This window comes from Lampetra planeri, chromosome 20 (genome assembly GCF_965212315.1).
Source record: "Lampetra planeri chromosome 20, kcLamPlan1.2.h2, whole genome shotgun sequence".
Taxonomy (NCBI): Eukaryota; Metazoa; Chordata; class Hyperoartia; order Petromyzontiformes; family Petromyzontidae; genus Lampetra; species Lampetra planeri.
In genome coordinates, this window is record NC_136126.1 from 3,862,884 (window position 1) to 3,880,634 (window position 17,751).

At 48.8% G+C, this 17,751-nt stretch overlaps 1 protein-coding gene across 1 annotated transcript in view; it reads right to left on the reverse strand.

The window, feature by feature from the left end:
• LOC144724287 (pappalysin-1-like) overlaps window positions 1–17,751 on the reverse strand; it is a 156,978-nt gene that overhangs the window by 115,461 nt on the left and 23,766 nt on the right. Inside the window, exons 2-4 of the mRNA XM_078603273.1 lie at window positions 5,739–6,615; window positions 4,416–4,781; window positions 1,847–1,992 (exon numbers count right to left, since the gene is read on the reverse strand). Of these exons, the coding sequence (XP_078459399.1) occupies window positions 1,847–1,992; window positions 4,416–4,781; window positions 5,739–6,615 (1,389 nt within the window). The remainder of the gene's footprint in view (window positions 1–1,846; window positions 1,993–4,415; window positions 4,782–5,738; window positions 6,616–17,751) is intronic.

Genomic DNA, 17,751 nt, shown 5'->3' on the forward strand with positions numbered 1-17,751 from the left:
CAAATTAATCTACGTTATTGTATTGTCTCGTGAATAATAATAATGAATTTAATTCTACTTGATTGGGTAAATTTTGCTGTGACGGTCCCATCTGAAGACGGAGACTTGTGTTGCCTCCGAAACGTCGTGATTTTATAGATTTTTTTTCATTTATTCTTATTTTATTTTTATTATTTTTTACCTACGTGACTTTAACGAAAAAACCTAAGAGTAATAATGAATTTGTTGTGAAAACTTTTTTTTATTATTTGTGCTAATTGTTATGGTGCCATTTCTTAATTTGTTTATTCATGTTTTTATTTTCCTGGGAACAAGTAGGGTTTTCGTTTGCTTCATAGTGGCCGTCTACGAGATTTGGTCCTCATATATAATGAATGCACCGCGATGCGGTCACGCTTTTAGCATGAATGACGCCGTATAAAATGAAAGTATTATTTTAGAGCAGCGGACGGACAGGGTGCTACAAATGAGTGCACGTCATTGTATTATGTCTAATAAATACGGCTCAGCCGCAGGAGGAGACAAGAGCGGTGGTAATTATGACCAATAACGATCTGTAGAGCCGTTTAACATCCACCCAGCTACCGAGGCATTAGCATAATGCTAATCGTGTAGATCGCGGGGCGAGAGTTATGTTACACCGCTGTCCGCCTGGGTCTCCCCGCTCATTTCTTGACAATTGGCAGCACTCCACGACTTCATTGCGGCAATCGCAGCGAATATTCCGGCATTCCCCAATTGCCCAGTCGCTTTTTGTGTCAGTTTTGACAAAACTGCATCGAATCCGGCGTTCTGAACGCACTTGACCGGCATCGATCATTCGCAGCGCGCTTGCCTTAAAATTACAGCTGGTCTTTGTGGTTACGGTGTTAATTCACAGACCGTTGCCAAGCTACTAGAAGAGTGACGGCCTTCCTTCCCCGTGCCTCGTCAGCCCTTGGGGGGTGTTTGACCATACTTCACCATGCACTGAACTCGGGTTACCGGATTCGTACCGCTGTGGGCAAGCCACTGCGCCACCACTCCCAAAATCGATCCGTTCACGCGAACTCTGGGGTCATCCTCGCATCGAACAAAGACGGTCACCGCATCGCGCGCTTTTAGATTCCCTTATGAGGCCGTCAGGAACGCTCTTCCTTCCGATATTAGGAAGCCACTGGAGCTATGGAACTTTTAAGTCATCTGGATTGAAAACTAATTTCTTGAGAACCGCTTTTTAGGTTTAGTTTGTTGTCCTTTCTCCGCACCTCCGATTGGCACGGTGGGCTATGTACGGCGCGAAAGAAGTTCAACATGCATACGTTACCGATGACAATTTGGAACGTTATTTTAGTGATGGAGCAAATATTGCCTTGTAACATATCTTTTCATAACTAATGACTAGTTCTATAAAAAATGTTTTATAAATATTAAGACCACAATACAGAGAGAATACATCTCCATGCCTCTAGTCAGCAAAGCGTTAGTAAGGCATTTTTTTTCACGTTGTGTCATAGTGTGCTTTGTGTGAGTGAGGCATTGGTTTCACGTTGTGTATCAGCGTGTGTAGTGTTAGTAAGGGACTCGTTTAACGCTGTGTATCAGTGTCTGCTGTGTTAGTAAGATACTCGTTTAGCGCCGCGTATAAATGTGCGTTTTCGCCGATGTTCCCTCTGCACATTCAAAACTTCTCCCGCACGGTCTCCATTCTGCAGCCAGCGTGCCCCCCAGCCCCCCCCTGAGAAGCTTCCGTGCTCCCCCGCCACACCCCTCCCCCCAGGAAGGGGTCACCCGGGGTCACCCCCCCCTCCCCCCACGTGATTGAGGAGGACCGCTGTACTAGGCTCTGCGAGACATCGGCTCGTACCAAGGTGGGTGAGAGCTTCTTTATCCCAGGGCCAAGTGGCCACTCCGGCCAGATCCTCGCCCACGGAGTTGGCGAAGTAGATGTTGAGATGCGTCGAGCCGTTGAGCCTCAGGATCTCCTTGAGCTCCTTCACGTCCAGGTAGATCCTTTTTGAACGGAAAAGAACGCGCAGCTTGTAAAACAACGACGCGCGACGCGCGGGGGGTGACCTCTTTGGGAGGGAGGAAAGAGGCCGCCCCGTTAGAAACGTTCGGCGCGACGCAAGGCGGGGTATGTCGAAATGCCAACGTGTATCGAGATGGTGAACAGAGGCAGGTGCAGAGGCATTCCTCGATTTATGACAGGGGATGCGTTCTTCAGAAGAAGACGCGTAAAAAACTAAATGTTGTAAAGGGGAATGGCTTTTCCCATTAATTTAACGCAAGAAATGAGGGATGCGTTTCGGACAGTCACTCCAACGCTACTCCTAACCTAAAAGAAAATACACCTATATCACTTTTGACAATAAAAATATAATAGAGAACTTGTGTATAAAAACGGTTGCGTAATTAATTTAACACTGGCATTAAACATTTTAATAGTTTGTTCTTTAAGTTAATATTGTATCTGTTATCATTATTACATATTTTTATTCTTCTTGCTTTTCGACAAGGAGCCCTGAATAAATTGAGAATATACATAATGTATGAAGGCTCAAAGATTACAATTGTAATCTGAAAAAAAAAGGTCCTAAATTAATTTCCAAAAGAGATTTTATGCTCGCATTACCGTCAATGGAAGTCAGTTTTGAATAGTTGTTAAAATAAATCAAATTAAAAAAAACCCTATATGATTGACAACCCTGTGTTAGTAGCCTGCTTACATATGGTGTGCTTATAACCGACTTCTACTATGTTTGAGACGGAGTGTTTTTTTTGTTTTGCGGTGAAAGGCAGCGACGTTGACGTTACTCCGTTGATTTATCTGTCGAACAGAAAAGCGATTGTGAATTCGGTCGAACGCTTGGCCGCGTGCTCTGGAATGGACGCGTGACGTCAGTCGACCTCAACACCCCTTGTCTGAAAAAAGCAAATCGACAGTGCAGCGACCCCGCCGGCCAGCCATCCACCCGGGGCAATTCCGTCGCCGGCGCACGTGTGGTTGCGTTCGCACACTGCGTTCCAACGCCACGCCTTGCGCTCAGCCACCTCTCTGTCTGCATCTTTTTGCCAAGTTCTAACAATGCATGCATGATAGAGGGGTTTTTTCTGGGGGGGGGGGGGGGGGGTTAGGTCGCATAGATATAAATGTGTCGTTAAACCCGCCACCACCCGACACAGCCAATTAGTAAGGTTTGTCGCGTAAACAAAACGTGCCAATTGGTTACTATTTCGATTTAAAGCTTTCGTGACTGCAGGGATTCATCGTCTTGGTTCTTTCGGTAAAGTCACGTAGAAGGGAAATAATAAAATTAAAAAAAATTAAACATCATAAAATACGAAAGAACCAAGAAGATGAATTGGTTACTAGTTTAGCACACCGGTGTGTTGGAGAGTAAAGCAACAGCATTTACATTTCGAGTATGTTTCGCCGGTAATTACAACCAGCCTCATCAGGAGTCAGCCAGAATTGAATTTACGTGATCTAACCCAAAAAAACTTTTTAATGGAAAATTTTGCTCGCGAAAGCCGATTTGTTATTCTTACAATGTATGTTCAACTTATTTTGCACTTTATGTCGCCAACCGCGCTAATCGGAGGTGCGAATAACCATGCTCGATTCAAGAAACGCATTCACTCCCATCTATCAGATCTTCAATTGCGCTGTTTGTTGATCTGTTAGGCTCGATTAAAGCAAAAAATCAGCACGCTAACATTTCAATAGCACTCCTTGTGACATTTGTCAAGGTCGGGAGGTCGCCATGGCCGATGCCACAGATGTGACCGCAACTTACCGTGCACTTCTTTATTAAAGTTGTTGTCGTTGTTTTGTTATCGCTGCTGCTGTGCTTTCATGTAAAATATCCGGGCAACTCGATGAATGGGATCATCCGTGCAACAATTGAAATAAACTTTAACTTTCTTCCTTCCACCAGATCCCATAATTGTAGTGAGGCCAACACCTTCAGGGTCTGCCAGTAAGATGGACTTTGCTGCACGTTCACAAATTAGCATCGCCACCTCCGAGATGCAAAAAAAATACGGCGTATTTCATGGCAAGAATGATATCGCACAATACCGGAAACAACTACGCGAATCATCTCGGGCGGTGGATTTTTCCGCAACTGACAAAACGGAGACTTTGAATCGCCCTGGGAAAAATTAAAGACTTCCCAGAACAGCAGCAACCTCTAAGGACGATCCTGGCATAAGCAGGACATGGTGGTGGCAACCCGAGCCATCAACAAAGCTCAGCATGCAATCTTCGGCGACGAACTCGGCACCTCATCGCGTCTGGCGACCAATTACGCGAGCGTGCGCATCGGTCATTCGGAGGTCGCGCGTGTACCTCTGCGGTATTTGCCATAAAAAAAAACAGAAATAAAATTAAAACCTCAGACACACACGCACGACACTCACGCACGCCGCACCTGTTGGGCGACTCGGGATCGAAGCAGGTCCTCGTCATGTTGTCGGAGAATTGCTCGCAGCAGTCTCCGTTGTCGAACGCGTTCTTCGCCGTGTTGCACTCGGGGTCGCAAACGCCGTTCTCCATCATTTCCAAATTGCAATCGGCCGCGTGTCCCAACGACGACGACGACGACGAGGAGGACGATGGGTAGTGGCCGGAGAGCGGCTGGCAGTCGCCCCCATCGTAGCCGGTCAAGGGGTGGCTGCACTCGGGGTCACAGTTCTGATTGCCCACCTTGGCGTGCTCGCAGTTGGCTAGGATGATGCGCTGGCGCAGCGAGGCATTAACAACGTCCACGACGGTGAGCTCCCAGGAGATGTTGTACCTGCGCGCAGGTTCGCAGAGGTCAGGTCGTGGTCGTGGTTGTTGTGCGGCACAAATAAACGTAAGCATTACCAGTAGACAATAGATTTTGGGGGGGGGGGGGGGGGTCGGGTGCACGTAGGCCGCGTAGATTACGTGGCCAAATGTTCTGTCGAGAAACTCTCCTCCGTCCGACAAGTTTAGTGGTCACGTGGTCTACAAGCTCTTGACGCACCAATTAACGTTGTTTCAGCTCGCCGGAAAAATTGAAGAAAAATTCTGGCAGTGATCACAAGAAACAATTGAAACAACAACATTGCCACGTCTGGCGCTTGTACACACCTGTGACAATTTAATTAGTTTGAGATATGTCGGGTGGTGAAGGATTTTTCTTCCCACATACTCATACAAGACAAATATCTGCTGGATAGCCTTCACAGGCACTTGGTGCAAGTGCTGTTAGCGAGCACCTATGAAGGCCGGCACGGCACACGAAGGGGTGGGTGGCCAGCACGACGCCCGGCCGCCTTTGTCTCCCCAGTGGCGATGGTTACACACTGCAACAGGTACTCATTTGAGGCTGAATGTATCGAGGGGCAGGCCAAGGATCGGTTCAGATATTCGTCACCGGTGTTGGCCGTGAACAAGAACCGAACTCGGGTCGCCGGGTCCCGAGCGCAGCGCTAACCGCCGCACTGCCACTCCCCACAGTCACACGCACACAACAACAACAACCGCCATTCGCCACTAAGTGGCGGTGACGTCACCACGACGCTTGTGCCAGGCGATGTGCACCTTGAGGCCACGTGAAGTGTCAAACGCCCGCTGGCAGGAGGTCACGGGGCAGACCCAGGTGCCATGGGTCGACTGACTGAGACGACTGAGATGACTGGCTGATGCACCACCTGTGCCCCCTACTGTGCCAACTTGCTGTAAGTACACACATACACGCACACACACGCAGGCCGCCCGCCCCCACCTTTGGAAGGCCTGGTTGAGCACGCGGTGCTGGTCCTCGATCTGCTCGCGGCTGACCGTCGGGTTTTCGCCGGGGGCCTCGTAGATGTTCACCAGGCGGTAGCGCACCACCTTGGGCTCGCGCAGCGGCCAGTAGCCGTTGTAGCCGGAGATGACGTGGACGTTGTCGCACACCGTCTGCCCGCACGGCGGCGGCACGAGCACCGGCCCGGTGGACGACGCCGCCGCCCCGGCCGTCGTCTCCGCGCCGCCGCCGTCGCCGGCCTCGCTCGCCTGCACCGACTGGACGCGGGGGTAGGCGCCCCCCTTGACCGCGAGCCAGCCGACCTTGAGCGCGTCGAAGTCGTCGCCGCCGCCCACGACGTCCGCCACGGGTGCAGCGTCGCCGCCGCCGCTCGAGCGGACGCCTCGCTCGGCCCACGCGCGGATCTCGCCGGAGCCGAGCGCCCGCCGCCAGAGTCGCAGGCCGCTCAGGAAGCCGCGGTAGGCGCGCTCGCCCCGCGCGTTGTCGCCGCCCACCACCAGCGTCTTGCAGACGGCCACCTCGGGGGTGAAGAGCGGCCCCGCGCGGCCCGACACGCGCGACCTGGCGACCCGCGCGCCGTTCACGAAGAGGCCGAGCCGCCGGCCGTCGTAGGTGGCGGCGAGGTGGGTCCACGCGTCGGGGACGTAGCGCAGGGGCGACGCGAGCGTCGTTGCTGAGCGCGAGTTGTCGGCGTTCAGGGAGAAGAAGTAGCGCGAGCGGGCCGGGGGGTGAGCGGCCGCGGCAGCGGACGAGGTCGGGGAGCCGCCGTGGTGCGTCCCGGCGGGGTTCACGTGGACGATGCCGAGCGACCATCCCTTGTCGTGCCGGCCGTAGAAGCAGTCGTCGAAGAGCCCTGCGGAATCAACGACACCGGGTGTCGTGCGCGAGCCGGTGAAGCGAACCGGTTAGAGTGCGTGCGCAAGCGTCGGTTCGCGCGACGGGTTCGCGAGGTTGCGTGTTGCCGCCTTCGTGAAGTGATGGCAGACCCTTCCATCGGTGTGGTCTGGTCTCCCCGCAGGGCAGTGGTTCTTAACCTTCACCGCAGCCTTGCACCCCATTGGTTCTCAATCGTAAAAAAAAAATGCATATTAATAAATACATCTGGTTTGATGAAAACAAAGTAGTTTTACTTACGTGCTCATGGTTAATGTGTATTTTACCCACTCTTTTGGTTCTTTCGGTAAAGTCACGTAGATAGATAATTAATAGATCACGACGTTTCGATCACAACACGAGCAATCGTCATCAGGTGAAACAAACACAGCAGGAGAACTGCTGACGGAGGAGAAAGAGCTCCTAGTCAGGACAGCTTCAAATCAAGATTTTGTTTTACCTTCCAATAAAGATCTGCTCATGTCTCGCACCCCCAGAAAGGGCATCTCGCATCCCCCGGGGAGTACGTGCACCCCAGGTTAAGAACCACCGCCGCATGGGTAACGTATCGCTACGAGCAACACAAACTCACAACAGGGATTCGTTCATCTAAGATCGAAGCTACGAGAGGTATGGTGCCCTCTCCGCTGCCCGCGACAGACGGACGGAACTAACGCCACGCAAACGCTTTCGACCGTTGCATGTTGAACTTGAATTGCTAATCGGAGATGAAACCTCTTGTCGGAAGGCGTTAATAAATGGGTTCTCAGTCCTGATGTATTTGACGTGTTTTGTTTTTCGTTGGTTGAGTTTTAATCGCTGGAGTCACGTTAGAGGTGAATGTCCACGTTAATACGTTTCGACGAGAAATAAAGTGCGAGAGAAATTGGTGGCTTTGACCAAAATCAAGTTTCTATGAGAGTAATAGAATTACTAACTTGCAGCCCTTTGTTACTCTACTGCTAGTTGAAGACCTCCCTATAGCAATGTCAGCCATGGGGGTTGTTTGACCATTCTTCACCACTCTGGTCAGAAAAAAAGGGTGGCCCAGGACTGGTTGAGATATCACTCGCCACTGACATTATCCATGACCAGGAATGAACACTCAAGTCGATGGGTTCATAGCGTAAACGTGCCAACCACTGCTCCATCATTCCAATGGAATTCAACAACATGTACGTACGTTGAACTTCTTTAGCACCATACATAACCAATCGTGCTCATCGGAGGTGCGGGGGAACGACAACAAACTACACACAAAAAGCACTTCTAAAGAAATTAGATTTCAATCTATATATAAAAGTGCATCGCTTTTTTCCGACCAATAAATTCCCCGACCTAATATTGGAAGGAAGAGAGTTCCAGATGGCCACAGAAGCGCATCTGAAAGCACGCGACCGTATTTGTTCGAATCCGTATCTGTTTGATGAAAGCCTGTCGACATAGTCCACAGGTACATCACACAAATCACGTGAGCAGTGCTCAGAGGTAGAAGGTGTCAATGAATACGGCAATGAAAAGGACACACTTGAAGTGGACTTCACCGCAATAACTTCCAGGTCGTAAATGTTTATAACCCAGGTTTTACTGGACCACATTCGAAAATTTTAAAACACACGGATCAGAGGACAAACACAAATTAAACAGATCATATTGACTTAAGTAAGCGGGGCTTAGGCAGGAAACATCCGTAGCTGGGGGGGGGGGGTGGGGGGCGAGAGCCAAGCGGCGACTGGGTACAGGAACGGCAGCCGGAAGAGAGAAAGTGCGCAAGACGGAGGCCCTCACAGGGATGGAGCAATGAGATAGGCTCCATGTGCAGGAGCGACGTGGATTTCGGTGCCACGAGCAAGACCGTGGGCGGACGGCAGTGATTGTGGGGAAGCCTTCATCTAGCGGTGGATAAATTTTGTCTCTTTTTGATGATGATGACTTTAAAATGGAGAAGTTTAATGTGCACAACGATGTCAAACAACAAACTGCCGAAATGTATCGAAACATGTTTAAACTATATCTTCCCTCCCCCCCCCCAATATTTATGCCCTACAATTGTTTGTACAAAACTGTGTTACAATGACAAACGTAATCAGATTGAACTCTAGGTTTAACCGAGAATTATTAAAACACCACTTATTCCGTCACGAATCTAATCTGAAATCTTTTAATTTTCGAATTGTTTTGTTAATGCATTAAAAAATAAAATGCATTGCACATTACAGAAAACAAAGGACAGTCGCCCAGATGCTCTGACACACAGTCGGTGTCAAACACCGCTGACGATTGTTTTTAAACGGCACACTTTTTGTTTCGCGTTTTTTCTTTTATTTTTTTGCCCCCCCGTACCTTTTAATTTGAGACAGAGAGCCAACAAAAACGGAGAGACATAAACACGGGACAATCCCCGCTTACTACCACTCGTGCTTTCGTGGAAATTGCGGGAGCCCGATACTAAATATTTCAGCAGCGAATGCCAGCATGCATCTTGATTATTCCTGTCATGCCCCCCCGCCTCCAACCCCCCAACAAATGGAAATTGTACAGCCTCTTTTGAGGTGCCAAGCCAAATAATATTTGATACACGTGGTATTTATTTATTTATTCATTTGCACGTTCTTCGCAGTATGTGAATGGAATCGCGTAAACGGATGTGTTTGCGCGCGTTCCAATTGCGCCCATATTAGTCTGCAACTCTTTTTTTTTCATTTGAGTGTTTTTACTACTTACCCTGCATAGTTTGTGCCAATGCATATTCTGTAACTTCAAAAAGGCGTGCAGGCGGTGTAAATCCCTTCAAATGAACACGCATGCCACTGCGTATTTTCATAGGCGGGTGGAAATTGCGTAACAGCTCTCTCCAGTCGATATCAGCCTCTGCTTACCATCACGACAAAGTGCCATCCCCGGCGCGCTTGCCGTGTTAATTTTAACCCTCGCGAAATGCCGACGATGTTTATTTTTCACGCGGATTTTTTGCGACTCGCGCTGCGTTTCGTGCGCCGGCAGCGAATGGATCAGACGGAATTTTCGTCGGCGCAAAAACACGAACGTCCGCTCTGAACGAACGGGCGGAGCGAATGTTCCGCTGCGAATCTCAAACAACGCGTTCCGCCACTGCGTCTCCGCGCTTCGCCGCTCTATGCTGGACGCGCGGTTGCATCGTCGGTGACGTTTTTTTCCGACCAATAAATTCCCCAACCTCCCCCACCGCCCCCTAAAAGTTGCAAAGATTTTCAGTTTTATAGCAAAAGGAAAGTTACGATTATAAAAAACAAAAACTTGGAATGACATTTTTTTTAACATCTCATCTGCGAGATGTGTTCGTTTTTAGTGCGTTGTATAAGCGCGTGCCAGCATACACATGAGCGTAAGCTGCAGAAACCCACCCGTTCGCGACGCGCTGATGCAACGCTTTAATTTCTAACAAAAAATATAAATAAATATCGGCGGCTATAGAACAAAAGAAATCGCGTAAAATAATTACGTAGCAGTGAATTTCACACGTTCAACATTTTCGTTCGAAATATTCACTGACGCACGCGATTGCTTCAGAGTCTTTTTAAATTATGGGCCCTGCCTGAAACAAGTGTCTCTGAAGGGCCTTTAAAAATCCCTGTCCAAGCGCTTCTCCACCCACAAGCCTCTCCACCCCCCTCAACCCCACCACCCTCCACCAGCGCCGCGTATCTCCGCTGGGAGCAACACTTTTGGACGCTGCGTTCTCTCCGCGTGCATCTGAATTTCCCATCAGCCCGTAGGGAAATGCCTTTTACACAGCAAAAGGGAATAGACCCGCCGCCCGATACTCCACCTATCGCGACGAGCGCACAACAACAACAACAACAAACCAGCACTCACTGGCCGCGATCAAATCCCATCCCAGATCGCGGTGCTGGGCAGAGCATCCAAAGATCCAGTGAGAGAGGCAATTGGGACATTCGTTTGCGCTGACACCTGCCCAAAATTACGTGTGAAAACAACTGGACCGTATGTGCCACCCAGTGAACTTTCCACCAATGATATGCCTCATATGAGGATAAAACACTCGGGGAGTGTGCCTTGTGCGAGCGTGCGTGGCGTACCGTCATGTGGGGAGCGGTGGTGCAGTGGTCAGCGCACTACGCGAGGGACCCCGGCGAGTTCGAATCCCGCTCGCGACCAACATCGGTGACAAATATCTGAACCGGCCTTGGGCCTCCCCTAGGTCCACTCGGCCATAAATGAGCACCTGATGCGATGTGTAAACATCGCCAATCGAGAAACGAAGGGCGGGTACAGGCATTGTGCTGGCCACCCAACCACCTTGTATGCCGTGCTGGCCTTCATGGGTGCTCACCAGTAGCACTTGCCCCAAAAGTGTGTCAAGGCTAATCGGGGGGGGGGGATTCTTTGCCTTTGTTTTGTAACGTCGTGAAAACTGCACGCGGCTTCGCGGAGGGCACATTTTTAAGAAACTCGTTATTTTTTCATCGCCCAAAATATGTCATGTATAACGCGACGATATATACTAATGCCTTGTTACATTTACAGTACATTGACTAATGCAGGCAGGAATTCATTATTAATTACAACTTTGGTGGGGTTCGACTACAAAGGGGCTGCACCGCTGAAGAAAAAACAACTTTCAATAATACGCGGACGGCGCTTTGTTCTAATTCAGACCTAAATGCGGGCGTTATAGAAATCTGTTGACAGCAAAGAGACTCGATATTGCTACGGTACGGCAAATATACATTGAACGAAACATCAAAAAATATCACGGCCGCATGCGCATTCCACACGGGCATCACATGCATGAAAGTAACCTATAGCAAAGAATTTTGGCGAAAGCTAAATCAATTATCCGTGGCTTGGTATGACAGAGTAGAATTTAGAGCAGAAGGATAAGGATTTGTACAACGCAAGCGGATGCACAGAGACAAAGATCCCCCGTATAGCCTTAAAAGACCGTTTGGGGCAATTCCTGTTAGCGAGTTCCAACCCATAAAGACCGGAGCGGAACACGACGGGGTGGGTGACCGGCACACGCACAAACACACACACACACGTATATAATTCACTTCATTTAAGACTCTATGTTTGTTTAACTAGGGAGTGGTAGTGCAGTGATTAGTATACTGCACTACCAATAAAAACAGCGCCACAGTGGCGAGATGTTAACTACCTCGTCTGGTATACAGGAGGTCGGGGGTTCAATGCCGACACTGACGCCTGCTGTATATTTGGAGTTTGCATGTTCTCCCAGTGGTGGCGCAGATTTTTCTCTGGGTCCTCCGGTTTTTCCCTCCACATTAAAAGTCAACATGTGTTTAGAGTATTTAGCTGCGAGACATTTCCACGCGATAAGCCACTTCGTTGAGCTATCAGTCGTGGCCAGGTCGCTTCTGAATAAGAGCTAAGTAGCTCAGTGGGCCTTACCTGGTGAAATGAAAATAGTTTCGTTTCGTAGAGTTTATAGTTTTATTCCGAGCCGTGGCTAACGTCAGACGCGAACGACATTCGAACGTCACACGAGACCACCCCGACGCACAACATCGCTTCACAAAGTCACATTGGCCAGCGCGGTGAAGTATGGTCAAACAACTCCCCCATGACCGACAGTGTGGCGGAGGCATTCATCCGGCAGTGGATTGACAAAGACCCGTAGATCATTATTATTTAAAGAAACGTTTTTGTTAATACATAGAAAAATAAAGTATTTTTTATATTTGCATAGTTTGCATGCATCATTTGCAGCGCTAGATGAGGGCATCGCCACTCTGTCGGTCAAAGGGATTGTTTGTCCATACTTTACCGCATGGGGTGAGTACGGCATGGTGATGGTGTGGGGGGGAGGCCAGGACCCCTGCCACTGATGTTCGCCGTGGGCTGGAATCGAAATCAGGTTGCCAAATTCACAACGCAGTGCGATTAGCGGCGCGTTGTCGTCACTGTTTCCTCTCCCCCCCCCCACCGCCACCCCCGCCATAGCGTAAACTTAAACACGGCACGATACCGTAGAGGCCTTGGTAAAATCCACTGCTGGATGAAGGCATCCCCACAGCGTGTTTACTCTAACATCGGGTGCTGTTGGACCGTGCCTGGGACTGCACTGAACACGCGTGCAGGCGCGTGTAGAATGTACGGAGAGGTCGTAACGCAACGCACGGCTACGTTCGTTTGAAAGAAAAATTAACAACAACAAACCCCCCCCCCCCAAAAAAAAAAAGTAGTTCCGCCCTTTCCCTTCCACGGGACTTACAGTTTCAAATCAGATCACCGCCGCGGAATTCTGTGCGTGCCCGTTTAAAGGCCCCCCACCCCTAACCACCCACCCGCCCTGCTTCAACAACCGTAACCCTGCTCCACTTACAGACCCCTATGCAGCATTGACACACACAGACGCACACTCTGGCTCGCGCGCGCGCGCGCGAGAGAGAGAGAGGTGAAAAAATCTCCCAATAAAAGAGGCAAGTGGCACCGATTTTTTAAAGTCAAGTGAATGACAAATCGGGATTGCAGATGAGTGAGTAAAAATGTACTCTTGATGTCACGCTGACACCCTGCAATGCGCTCCTCCGTTACATCTTCGCCAGACACCCATTTCTTATCCGAATGGCAGCGACGTAGCTCGACGCGGTTACTTTAAGAGGCCCGGCTCGGGGGTTCCCCTGCAGCCGCCAGTAGCTTCAGCCCCGTTGGAATTTCTTGGTCTACTGTCAAAACTCTGTGTGCGCCGGAAATAGCTTTCAGTTTGAGTGCTTAAGGAATTGTGCGCCAGTGGTTCTTATTATTTCTAACCGTGCTGCTCTAGGTGAGAGATAGAGGGGGTGCGGAGAGGTACCGGCCCCTGTGTGTATCGGAGTGAGAGTGTATCTGCCCTCTTCTTGGTTCTTTCGGTAAGTCACGTAGAATGAAAATAATAAAATAATAAAAATAAAACATAATAAAATGTTATTATTTTATTTTATTATATTATTATGTTTTATTTTTATTATTTTATTATTTTCATTCTACGTGACTTTACTGAAAGAACCAAGAAGATGAATCCCTGCAGTCACGAAAGCTTTAAATCGAAATGTATCTGCCCTTTTATCATTTTTATTACTTTACACGGGCCTATACAATGATCTGGGATGCAACGTTAATAACTGACATGTCACCGCCCTCGTATAATGAATCAATGCTCAACGATATTCCAAATTTAGAAAGCGTTGACCGGTGGGTTATTTTCAGCACGGTAAGACGTTTCGCTGAACACAAAAATTTAGAATTGTGTCCATATCCAGGCATCGCGGACATTTATTAAGTCTTTTTTTTCTGATGTTGCAATAGAACATTGGACTGGTCGCATTCCATTTGAATTAGTCGAGTAAGATTTTTTATTGTTTTGACACTTGTATTATCAACGCACACATCTCTGGTGGCTGAAACCCAAACGTATGCATGTCCATTTAGCACCGTGGTGCGTTTGAAATACTTGAACGTTTCTGCAATTTAAACTCAAGCTGCAGCCGACCTACAGTGAGGGAAAAAAGTATTTGATCCCCTGCTGATTTTGAACGTTTGCCCACTGACAAATAAATTATCAGTCTATAATTTTAATGGTAGGTTTATTTGAACAGTGAGAGACAGAATAACAACAAAAAAGCCAGAAAAACGCATGTCAAAAATGTTATAAATTGATTTGCATTTTTCACAAATGACCCAGCCACAAAAGATAGCTCAACAAAGTGGCTAATTTTAGAAGCCCAATACTCTAAAAGCATGCTCTAAATTTCGATTTAAAGCTTTCGTGACTGCAGGGATTCATCTTCTTGGTTCTTTCGGTAAAGTCACGTAGAAGGGAAATAATAAATATTGTATTATGTTGTATTTTATTATTTTATTATTTCCCTTCTACGTGACTTTACCGAAAGAACCAAGAAGACTTGCTCTAAATGTGGAGGGAAACACCAGAGGATCCGGGGGGGTGGGGGGGGGAATCCACGTGACCACGGGAGAGAGAGACACGCAAACTCCGAGGATACAGTACAGGCGTCAGAGTCGAGGTCGAGACGCCAAGCTGCAGGCTACTAAGAAAGAGAGCGGGGGGGGGACCAAGGGCCCCATGTCAACCATGCTACGCCACTGTTGGCAGCACGGTGAATAAAAACAGGGCAACACGAATAGAGGTCTCCATTGCCCTGTGCGCCATCTTGGCTCGCATGACGCCATGGTGGCAAGCCGTTCACTTACCTGGCCTGCCAGATAAAAGGGTAAAAAAACAATTATCATATTTTTTTACTGGCAAATGAGGTTGCAATGGTGTAAATGCTTACCCCGAGCTCTCATACTCTGATGGTGCATTGTCTTTGAGTTGTGCGCCTTTTGGCGTCATCTGGTCCAACACCATGTGAGACTAGGCTCTAAGGAAAGCTGTCTCGGGTGTGGACCAATCAACTTCAAGGACAGTGCATACATTATCAGAGTTATGTTTTTTGTTTGCATTATGACTGCAGGTATTGTGGTCTATGCAAACATGACTCCTTGTAAAAAAAAGGTGTCAGTTTTGTTGCCAGATACAAGGGTAAAAAACCAATTATCTTACCTGGCCTGGTTTTGGGGACGATCCCGACCCTGATGCCTGCTGCTGTATATTTGGAGTTTGCGGTGTCTCTCTCTCTCTTTCTCTCCCCGTGGTCACGTGGATTTTTCTCCGGGTCCTCTGGTCTTTCCCTCCACATTTAGGAACATGTGTATAGAGTATTTGGCTGCTATACATTTCCACACGATGAGCCATTTCCTTGAGCTATCATTTGTGGCCAGGTTGCTTCTGAAAACAGAGCTATATAGCTCAGTGGGCCTAGCCTGGTAACAGAAAACATCGTTTCAATAGTTTTCATAGTACATGGCCAACCAGAACACAAACACGAACCGCATCCCCTGGAGGTGCGTGGTTAGGCTGAACAAATCCCTTAAAGCGAACGTCGAGCCCATCGGTCATTGTTTGTCGAGTTTGTTTGGTTCGTCCACTTCTCACACATTGAACTCCCGGAGTCCGTCTCCTTGCGTCGTGTGCTCGCATTGCTTTGAATTAAATCGCCGTTGGTGCAGAGAAAAGCCAATAAACTAAGGCAAAGCGTGTGCTGGTTATTTTCATGTTTTTTTCACAACGTGTTGCTGTCATGAATTGTGGACAGAAACGCTCAGCGAATCGTCGTCAAAACGTAGCGTCGTCTCATAATGCAGAGCAGGAGACCAAATAACCCCTAAGTCGAATTTTTGACTGCAAAATAATAACCCACCACCTGCTCATACCTTGGCAGAGTCTGTGGAGCAATGCCGGTGCCGTGCGTTGCACTGCATAACATCTCCATTTGCAAAGAAGCGTTCCTCTGCTTTTTTGTATTGATTTCCTATTTATTTAAAATTTGCACAAATTGGCATCGTCGTTGTGGGACGGTGAATTCCGTTCGGAAATCTTTGCAGAGCGGTGCAGCCTCGTGTGCGTGTGTGTGCGCGTGTAACCACTACACAACCGCTCTCCACGATGTGGGAAGCGATAGTGTAACGGTGAGCAAGCTTCTGTGACCCGAGTTCAATTCCCACTCACGGCCAACATCAGTGATGATTATCTGAACAGGTCCTGGGCCGCCCCAAGGTCGATTCAGCCTCAAACGAGTACCTGGTGCGGTGCGTAAAAACATCACCACCGGGGAGACAAAGGCGGCCGGGCGTGGTGCTGGCCGCCCGCCCCCTCGTGTGCCGTTCTGGCCTTCATAGGTGCTCGCTAACAGTACTTGCCCCAACAGTCTGTTGCAGGCTATAAGGGGTGTTCTTTGTCTTTGTAGTAGAATGGGTGCAAAAGAGATTTGTTTGCAGGGCTTCACCCAAAAAAATCCTTCAAGTGGCCTTGACTATCGTCGTCTCAGCAGGGGAACGCGCTTTCTCCCGTCACACTCTCCTATGCGAGTGTTGCACAGGAGTCGCATGGACATTGCTCATTCTTGGAATTGAATTTTTTACAGAATTACATTCAAAATCAAATGTAATATGATGATGGGGCTGGGAGGGGCGGTGGGAGGTGGCTGTTTCTTACACAAGCTGGTGACAGTGAGTAAGACCATTAACTCGCTGCACTCGAGAACGCAATCTAACTACGGGTGGCTGAAACTCAGATCCGCACCCAGTTTTTGAGCCATTCTGACTCATTGCTCACTTATCCCTGTGCAACTCAACAACTTTCACAGAGAGGTTCATGTGACTAAACAATTCACGGGCAGTGGCAGCTGTCAGTCTTCTGCATGCGGTTCATGAACTCCAGACATTCCAAGCTTGCTTCTCTAAATGACTAACATTCAGGACCAGGGTTGTCCCAAACCTGCTGGTGACCCTGGGCTATTGGGGGCCTCCTCCTTTTCGATTCAAAACCTCCGAGTGAGATGACAGAGGAGAGATAAAGATGAGCGAGGTAGGTCGTGAAATGAGCGAGATGCAGACAAGGCCCAAAGATGGCGTTCGGTGAGAGATGAGAGCGATTACAGTCAAGGCAGGCATGGGAGAAATGTAATTCGCTTTTAAACGTGAATGCACTTTGTTTATGTTTGTTAGGATTTTAACTCGAGCTGATATTTCCTTCATCCCGATTTATTTTCATCAATTTGGTGTTTTCCCAACCCCTCTCCTCCTGGCGTTACTTGGGGCCCTTCAGCGTTTGCTCCGTCTTCCCATTTCCTCAGTGCCAGCCCTGCCTTGACACTCGGGACGCACTCGCGGCGTTCATGAGAAGTGGTCACGGCATAGCCCCCCCCCCCGCCCAGGTTTGAGTTCACAAGGTGTTACAATCCGCAACAGGACGTTGTGCATGGCGGTCGACATCCTCGCTGCAGGCATTTCGCAGGAACACTAAACGCTGCCAGGACATGTGCAGAGGCAGTAATTTTTTAACAACTGCGCGACGTTCACAAACAAACTGCCGGTGCAAATCAGAGTCCCGTCCAGGCATTCGTTGATATTTTCTGAGATGTGTGACCAGCGTGGAAGAGTAGGCCAAAACACCCTCGAGAGGTTCTCTATAAAGCTCGGACTAGAGGAGGCCATTCAGCCCGCAGTGGTGTGAGAAAGACATTGCAGGGCTGCGCCGTGATCACCTCGGCAT